This window comes from Gekko japonicus, unplaced genomic scaffold, assembly GCF_001447785.1.
Source record: "Gekko japonicus isolate JY-2015 unplaced genomic scaffold, Gekko_japonicus_V1.1 scaffold4398, whole genome shotgun sequence".
NCBI classification, from domain to species: domain Eukaryota; kingdom Metazoa; phylum Chordata; class Lepidosauria; order Squamata; family Gekkonidae; genus Gekko; species Gekko japonicus.
Genome location: NW_015162606.1, coordinates 44,271 through 53,069, shown reverse-complemented (window position 1 = coordinate 53,069; position 8,799 = coordinate 44,271). Strand labels below are relative to the sequence as shown.

At 52.0% G+C, this 8,799-nt stretch overlaps 1 protein-coding gene across 1 annotated transcript in view; it reads right to left on the bottom strand.

Moving 5' to 3' along the window:
• Nucleotides 1-1,414, bottom strand: part of LOC107106348 (receptor-type tyrosine-protein phosphatase S-like) — a gene marked incomplete at its 3' end in the record, with an annotated part of 37,951 nt that extends 36,537 nt beyond the window's left edge. Inside the window, exon 1 of the mRNA XM_015406485.1 lies at nt 1,263-1,414. Coding sequence (XP_015261971.1) covers nt 1,263-1,344 — 82 coding nt within the window. The remainder of the gene's footprint in view (nt 1-1,262) is intronic.
• Between the last annotated feature and the right edge of the window lie 7,385 nt (nt 1,415-8,799).

Here is an 8,799-nt window from a genome sequence, read left to right as displayed (position 1 = left end):
ACCAAGTTTTATTCAGGTACAAGCTCTCCCTCCTCTGCGAGGACAGATCTGCACGTCCCCCCCCCATAGCTAGCAATCCAAAACAGTCCAGTGGAGCCTGAGCGGTGGGTGTTGCCTTCTGACACACTCCCGGTGATGTCAGGGGGTGTGGCATATGCAAATAAGTTACGCTAATGAGCTCCTGCACCTCTTTTTCTATGAAATGACCCCTGGGTGGAGAGGAGAACGATTTATGCTGCTTTATCCCCTTCTCGCCAAGCAGTCAATGGGTAGGGCCCAATCCACACGCAGTATGCTTAAAACGAGGGACCACTACCAAGGTTCACCACGGAGAAACCAATGTGTCACAAAATGTCAAATCTGGATGGAATTCAAATGAATCAGAAGTTGCATCACACTGGGTCAGAGCGGTGGACTAGACAAGACAGCTGTGCCAGGAGAAACGTCTTGAATTAAAAGGGTCCTGTGAGGCCACCATACCCATTCACAGAGTATGCCCACTGCATCTCTGCATGATTCACAGCCACGGCTTTTTCAATCAGCCCTCCAGAAGTGGGCAATTCTGCCTCGCCACCAAATCGAGTGTGACTGAGTGACCCAGAGACACTGAAGAATTACCCATTCTGCGTCTCTGCCTGAGTTACTGCTCCAATCAGTATTTTGTATGGGAAGCGATTCTGATGCCTCTATGCATTGGGAGTGGTTGGACTACATAAACTCTTTCCTAATGCCAAGAAGAAGCAGAATCATCTATCCCAAGAGCGGGCTGCCTATTGTGCCTCTGTATGAATAGGTGGTAGGAATAAGCTTTATTTTAATCAGACTCTCCTAAGGTGTCGCAATTCTGTTGGGCTGCATATGAGGTATGATTGATTGGGTTGATCACAGTCTAAATGAAGATATGCTGCATTATCTATCCCTCAGAGGAGGTTGCCAGGTGCACCTCTGCTTGAATCACTGCTGTAGACTTGCCTTCTTTCAATCTATCTCCGCGGGAAGTGGCGAAATCTGCCTAGTCTCTACATCATGTACTACAGGGGCATCCAGCCATTTCATTCAAACTTCCAGCAGTATTGCCCCCCCTTGAGAGGTTGCCTGTTGCATCTCTGTATGAATTATTCTACTATGCTAGCCTCATCCCCGTCCAAACTGCAAGCTGTGTCCAGGAAGGTCTCTTACTCCAGGAAATATGTGCACCGTCTGCCACCAAAGGGGGGGGGGGGGGGGGGGGAGAGGAAAAAAATATTCCCTGCTAAGCTTACTTTCTGCAGCACAGCCAATCAGCAACAGGGTGATGAGGTTGACAAGAGAGATGAGCAGAGACATTCCAGGGCCGGGGTTCATGCTGACGGTGCGCAGAGGCCGGGCCGCCTCCCCGCTTCAGCAAAACTCACAGCGCCTCCGGATTGGCGTCAACACCTGCAGGAAGAGACACAGAGTCAGGTCGTTAAACGGGGCACAGCTCGGGATGGGGTGGCGCGTGGAAATTCGTGTGCAGGGAAGGAGCGCCGGAACCACCCACATGCAGAAGACCCATCTCAGCCAGAGTCCCAACCTCCGAGAGCCCCGTACGTCGGGTACGCCGACGGCAGCGCCTCCCCCACATCGCACAGAGAGAGGGCCGGAAGCTTCGGAAAAGAAATAAACCGGATGTGCTCAGTATCAAGAGGACCTGGCCCCTTGCTGCTGCCACCCCCTCCCCTCCAGAAGCACCGAGGGCCAGCAAGGATCCCGGGGCCTGACCTGAGCCCCTCACCATTCTACGAGGTCAAACTAGAGGAGGTCTCCCCTTTAAAAAACTGTCAGGGAAATCACAGCAGTGGGGACTCAAGACTGGACTGAAGTCGTGGCACAAGAGAGGAAGGTCTTATAAGAAGAAAGGCGAGACAGAAACGGTGAAACAACAACTGCTCGGCCCTCCCCTCACCATTCAAAACCACCTCTCTCAGCTGTTTGTTAGTCCTAGAAGTTGAGTCCCCCGGGGCTAGGGTCCCCTCTAAGCCAAGTTAGTGTGAGCTCGCTCACAGTTTCTTAGCATCCGGCTCACACATTTTTTTGTCTCCGCTCAGGAAGGATAGCTCCGGAGAAGACTAGTTGATGCAGCAGCCAAATCGCTCGCTCACAACTTTAATGCCGGCAGCTCACGAAGTAGGATTTTTGCTCACAAGGCTCCACAGCTGAGAGGGAGCATTGCACCGCCACCCCCGTTTCGTTCCTCACCTGGGCTAATGGGGGGGGGACATGTCTTCTGTGTTGGCTGGCAAATGGCACAGGAAGAAGGGTGGCCCAGAGAGCCAGTTTGGTGTAGTGGTTAAGTGCGTAAGTGCGCGGACTCTAATCTGGGAGAACCAGGTTTGATTCCCCACTCCTCCACTTGCACCTGCTGGATGACCTTGGGCAAGCCGTAGTTCTGATAAGAGCTGTTCTTGAAAAAGAGCAGTTTCTGTCAGAGCTCTCTCTGCAAGGAGCAAATTGTACAGCACAGTCTATAAAGCCATAAACATCAAAAAAAAAACAACCTGTGAGCTGAAAAGCCCGCAAGGTAGTGAAGGGTGGGGTATAAATCCAATCTCTTCTTCTTCTTCTTTTACCTCACAGGGTGTCTGTTGTGGGGAGGGGAAGGGAAAGGAGTTTGTAAGCCGCTCTGAGACTCCTTTGGGTAGTGAAGGGTGGGGTATAAATCCAATCTCCTCCTCTTCTTCTTCTTGAAAAAGAGCAGTTTCTGTCAAGAGCTCTCTCTGCCCCACCTACCTCACAGGGTGTCTGTGGTGGGGAGGGGAAGGGAAAGGAGTTTGTAAGCCGCTCTGAGACACCTTCGGGTAGTGAAGGGCGGGGTATAAATCCAATCTCTTCTTCTTCCCCAGGCCCTGCGCCACAGGCCCCCTCAAAAATCTGGGCACAGCCGCTATTTCTTTTCAAAACTGCTGGGGAAATCTGCTCCTAGACCTTCCAGGGTGACGTCTTTGTCTGGCTCTTAGCCAAGTGAGACAACGGAGACCGTGTGTGTGTGTGTGTGTGTGTGCCCACGCTGCAGTGCCCTTGCCTCTCGCCAAAAGGAAATCAGCATGCAACGTTGGTCCCTGCAACTGGCAGGCACGACGGAAGCCCCTGAACTGGTCCAAGCCAAACCTCAGGGATAACTCCATCCTCTCCTAACTCGGCGAGATCAACGGTCTGGGCCTGTAAGTTAATGGATGGAACCTCTTTAAAAAAAAAATGCTTCAGCAACAGATGAAGGTTCGGAAGTTCCTGGAGGTGGTACCGAAGTCACGTAATGTGCCCGCCGTGTGCCCATAAATGCCAGCCAGAGCCTACTCAAAGTAGGAGTCTGGCCAGGAAGATTAACAATGTCGACTGATTTCTGATGTTGGGAGAGGAGAAATTATATGACTCACTATGGATTTAGGCAGATTGTGAGAGGGAGGGCAGGAAGGCATGAGCCAGCACTGGGCTCTTGCGGCTTACATGCCCAAGGTAATTCCAGTTGCCACTTTGGGGTCAGGAAGGAATTTTCTTCCAGGGCAGTTTGGCCAGGGATCCTGGAGATTTTTTTTGTTTTCTTGAAGACAGAGAGCAAGGGTCACTGGGGGGGTGGGGATCTGTGAATTTCCTGCATTGTGCATGGGGTTGGACTAGTGGAATTTGTATATTTGGGACTCTTGTGACGGTAGTCTTTTCCCCTTGTTGTCTGGATTTAAGTGTGTCTCTAAGGCAGCTGGTGAACAATGTCTGCCTCAGATAACTCCTTCTCATGTAGGTCAGCGACTGGAGGACCAAACGACCCCTTCCAGGGGTCCAGATCCGGCCCAGCCCGCGCCCAGCTGGCAACTGTCAGCTGCACAGACTGCAGTTGAAACTGCAGGTTCTGTTCTGCTATTGTGGCTTATGGGCAGACCTCGACCTTGACCTAAAGGCTTTTTACTGCAGATTCATGACAGGAAGGAAGAAGAAGAAGAAAAGGAGGAGGAGGAGGAGGCGATTGGATTTATACCCTGCCCTTCACAACCCGAAGGAGTCTCAGAGCAGCTTACAAACTCCTTTCCCTTCCCCTCCCCACAACAGACACCCTATAAAGTAGGTGGGGCTGAGAGAGCTCTTTTGAGGGCTGCTCCTGAGGGAACAGCTCCGAAAGAACTTGTGACTGACCCAAGGTCACACCAGCAGCTGCATGTCAATAGTGGGAGAGCTTCTAATGTCCTGGCCCCACTGGTGGACCTCCTGATGGCACCTGGTATTTTTGGCCACTGTGTGACAGAGTGTTGGACTGGATGGGCCTTTGGCCTGATCCAACATTGGCGTCTCTTATGTTCTTATGTGGAAGACTGGGGAATCAAACCCGGTTCTCCCAGATTAGAGTCCGCACGCTTAACCACTACACCCTGGGAAATCCTGGTCGTGCGAAGGCTGCATTACGACTCAACTTTAGTAGAAAACAGGCTTCAGAAGTAATTTAGTGCTCTGCTTACAGCTCTACAGACACAGACTATTCCTGACATTTCCATTTCTGGGTCGCTTTTGTATTTTTTTTCCAGACCCCGGACTTTACAAATGAGAGAGTGACTGGGGAAAAAAATGGTTAATTTGCAAGCCACAGCGGCAGAACAACATGGGGGGGGGGGTCCGGGGTGAGAAGAGGGGTGACACGTCGGCTCCTGCACGAGGTCCCCTCCCCGACGGAGATGCCGGCGGAGGCGTCAGCTTCAATCCTGTGACTCATCCGTCAGATAAAAAAGGTACCTGCCAAGCCTGGGGACCTGCCAAGCAGGGAGACACACGCTCCTTCCTGTGCCTCCCCGTTCACCTCTGCTGGGGGGAGGCAGAAGCCGCTGGAAAGGACAGCAGGGGGAAACGAGGAAAGACAGAGGAGATCTCAGCAGTCCAGGGGACGTTCTCACCTTCGTTCCTCCTCCAAATCTGGACCACGTTCCCCCTCCCTGCCCAAGTCTCAATCCTTTCCGCTCCCCACACCTGCAGGTCCTCCTGGGCCCATCGGGGCCTGTGGGTCACAGAGGAACAAAGAAGAGTCGCCAGGATGTTTCCGGGGTCTCTTGGCTGACCCCAGAGGAGGCAGCAGAGAGGGACCCCCTTGCACCCTGCCGCCCCCGGGGCCCTTCTGCTGCTGGGCAGGGAAAGGCGGACCCAGGGTCTGCAGTCAGTAGGGGAGGCCGTTGCTTGGCCAGGCTGTGGGCTTCAGCAGGTGCCCAGCCTGGACATGGGCCACCGGGGACCCAGAGATCCTTCCAGCACAGACTCCTGAGGGCACAGCAAGGTGGGGGAGGGGTTCAGACCAGGGGTGTCAAACTCATTTGTTATGAGGGCCGGATCTGACATAAATGAGACCTTGTTGGGCCGGGCCATGTGTGTCATAAAAGATAATGCCAGGTAGCAGAGATATAAACTTTATAAAGGACACAAACGAAAAGGTTTTTTTTAAATTTAAAATAAAAACATGCTTAAAACATTAGCTCTGTAAGCTGCAAACCTACTTTTGATTTATTGACATTCACCACAGAAATCTCATGCTCAGAGGTCTGAGTCTAGGACCCAGATTAAAGCATGAAATGACTGAGTGATTAAGAGAGTCTGGCGAAGCAAGCTATGATGCAGCAGCAGCAGCAGCAGATCTGGAAGCAGGAGATGGCCAGTTCCACTGAGGGCCTGATGGAAGGCCCCCCCCCGGCCTGATCTGGCCCCCGGGCCGCACGTTTGACATCGCTGGTTCAGACAGAAGCTTTGGCGTCTTCGTCTCCTTAGGGACACCATGAACATGAGCAATGCTCCCTCTGAGCTGTGGAGTCTTGTGAGCAAAAGTTCTACTTTGTGAGCTACGAGCATTAAAGTTGTGAGCGAGCAATTGGGCTGCTGCATAAATTAGTTTGCTCTGAAGGCATCCTTCCTGAGCCAGGGCTAAAATCTGTGAGCTGGAGGCCAAAAAACTGTGAGCTAGCTCACTCTAACTCAGCTTAGAGGGAACACTGAACATTAGTAATGTTGCAGGGTGAAGGGACAGATTCAACCTGTATGCGCATATGGAAAAATCCTCCCCCATGCTCCTTCCTAAAGATCCCTGCATGCAGAAAAGCAGGGTGAAAAGGAGAACCTAGCCTAGCCTTTGCACTGACATCCTAGTTTTATATGCACGGGTTTTGGTTTTAAAAAAATTAATGGAAGGAGGTTCCTTCCTGAAGGCCAGGGGCGTCCCCAATCTTTTTGAGCCTGCAGACACATTTGGAATTCTGACACAGCATGGTGGGCTCAACCACAGAACGGCTGCCACAAAATGGCTGCCGCAGCTTCCCTTCAGTCACGCAGCGAAGGCCCTCATGCCACAGTGGCAGCGGCTACTAAAGCAACGTTTTAAGAAACCCGTAAAGGTAGTCAAATCTCCAGTGGCTGATCAGAAGCCCTGCTGGGCAAAAACCATCCAGCCCCGCCCACTTTCTAAGGACCCCTGGCCGGTGCCAGAAAAGATGGGGACCCCCAACGTGGGCTTTACCTGCAGTCTGAAGGGGCTTTTCAAAACATTAAAACATTAACATGTTGGGTGCTCGGGGAGGGCAACAGGGGGAGGGCTTCTAATGTCCTGGCCCCACTGGTGGACCTCCTGATGGCACCTGGGTTTGGGCCACTGTGTGACTCAGAGTGTTGGACTGGATGGGCCACTGGCCTGACCCAATGTGACTTCTCTTATGTCTGGGGCAGTGATGCTCTGTATTCTTGGGGCTTGGGGGGGCAACAGTAGGAGGGCTTCTGGAGTTCTGACCCCACTGGTGGACTTCCTGATGGCCCCTGGGTTTTGGCTACCATGTGAAACATAGTGTTGGACTGGATGGGCCATTGTCCTGATCCAACCTGGCTTCTCTTATGCCTGGGGCAGTGATGATCTGTATTCTTGGGGCTTGGGCACTGCGTGAGGGCACAGCGTGAGGGCTTCTGGAGTTCTGTCTCCGCTGGTTGACCTCCTGATGGCACCTGGGTTTTGGCCACTGTGTGACACAGAATGTTGGACTGGATGGGCCATTGGCCTGATCCAACGTGACTTCTCTTATGCCTGTGGCAGTGATGCTCTGTATTCTTGGTGCTTGGGGGGGGGCAACAGTGGGAGGGCCTCTAGTGTCCTGGCCCCACTGGTGGACCTCCTGATGGCACCTGGGTTTTGGCCACTGTGTGACACAGAGTGTTGGACTGGATGGACCATTGGCCTGATCCAACATTGGCTTCTCTTATCTTCTTATGTTCAATTCAGAATGGAGAGGGGGCAGATATGACTATATACATCTCCCTACAGTCCCTCCCCAAAACCCTGAAATCCTTGCATGAAGAAAGCTACTGTTTCAAGGATACGGACAGATGGCAGGCTAGACTTCTCCACTCAAGAATGTCTCTCTAAAGGGAGGAAACTCCGACCCAGCTTGTTAATAAACAGCAAGTCTAATTTGGCCCTCAGGTCCCCTCGATTCATGCATGGCATTTCTTTTCCTCACATATCAAGTTCTAATTTGACAAGAGGCTTCAAGGACAGCCACCAATGGGTTTCCAGCCCGCAAAAGGTCTGCACTTGATGCCAAAAGCACCTGCTCTGCTTCAGGGGAATCATGCTTTCCGGACCGCTGCTCTGGACGCGACACTAAAATTGGGTAGCGGAGGGGAAACGTCCACTTCCGCGCTTATGCAAACTGCTGTGCCAACTCTGAGGATGCAAAGCTGTTTTATGACACGCGCGGGAGGGGATCTGCATTTCTGAAGGGCCAGGTCCGGCTGCCCTGACGGCACGGGGATAGACCAGGATCTGGGAGGCCCCCTTTCAAGTCCCAACTCTGATATTCTCAGCCTCGCCCACCTCACAGGGCTGTTGTGAGGTTAACAGTAGGAAGGAAGGACCAATACACGTCACCGTAAGTTTTACAGAGGAAGGGGCAGAATAGAAACATGGCAGGAATGGAGGATTGTTACCATACTTTAAACACTTTTGTCCCGCTGGACTCTTTTAAAAAAAATAACAACAATAAATTGTTAAACGGGCATACATGAATTGCCTAGGCGAGAGTGAGATCAACTTTGCCAATAACTTCAGAAAAGCTTGATTTGACTCCAGCAGCGCATTAGAGACCAACAAGATTTTTGGGGGGTAGACGTTTCCAAGACTCAAAGCTCCCTTCGTCAGATAGCTTGGATTCTCAGAAGCTTCTACCCTGAAACTCTGGTTGGTCTCCTAAGGTGCTAGAATCATAGAATCACAGTGTTGGAAGGGGCCATCCAGTCCAGACCCCTGCTCGATGCAGGATCAGCCTAGAGCATCCCTGACAAGGGTTCGTCCAGCTGCTGCTTCAAGACTGCCAGTGAGGGGGGAGCGCACCACCTCCGGAGGCAGCCGATTCCAATGTTGCACAACTCTGACTGTAAAAAAGTTTTTTCTAATACCCAGCCAGTAGCTTTCTCACCACCTCCCTAGGCAGCTGATTGAGCCACTCTTACTGTAAAAAAGATTTCCCTAATATCTAGCAGGCACCATCCCGCTCTTAATGTAAACCCATTCTTGCGAGTCCTCTCCTCTGCTGCCAACAGGAACAGCTCCCTGCCCTCCTCCTCTAGACAGCAGCCCTCCAAATACTTAGAGAGAGCTATCGTGTCCCCCCCCCCAACCTCCTCTTATCCAGACTGAATGTTCCCAAGTCCCTCAGCTATCCTCATAGGGCTTGGTCTGCTGCTGGACTCCAGTCTAGCTGTGTGTGTGTGTGTGTGTGAGAGAGAGAGAGAGAGAGAGAGAGAGAGAGAGAGAGAGAGATTGGATTTTTACCC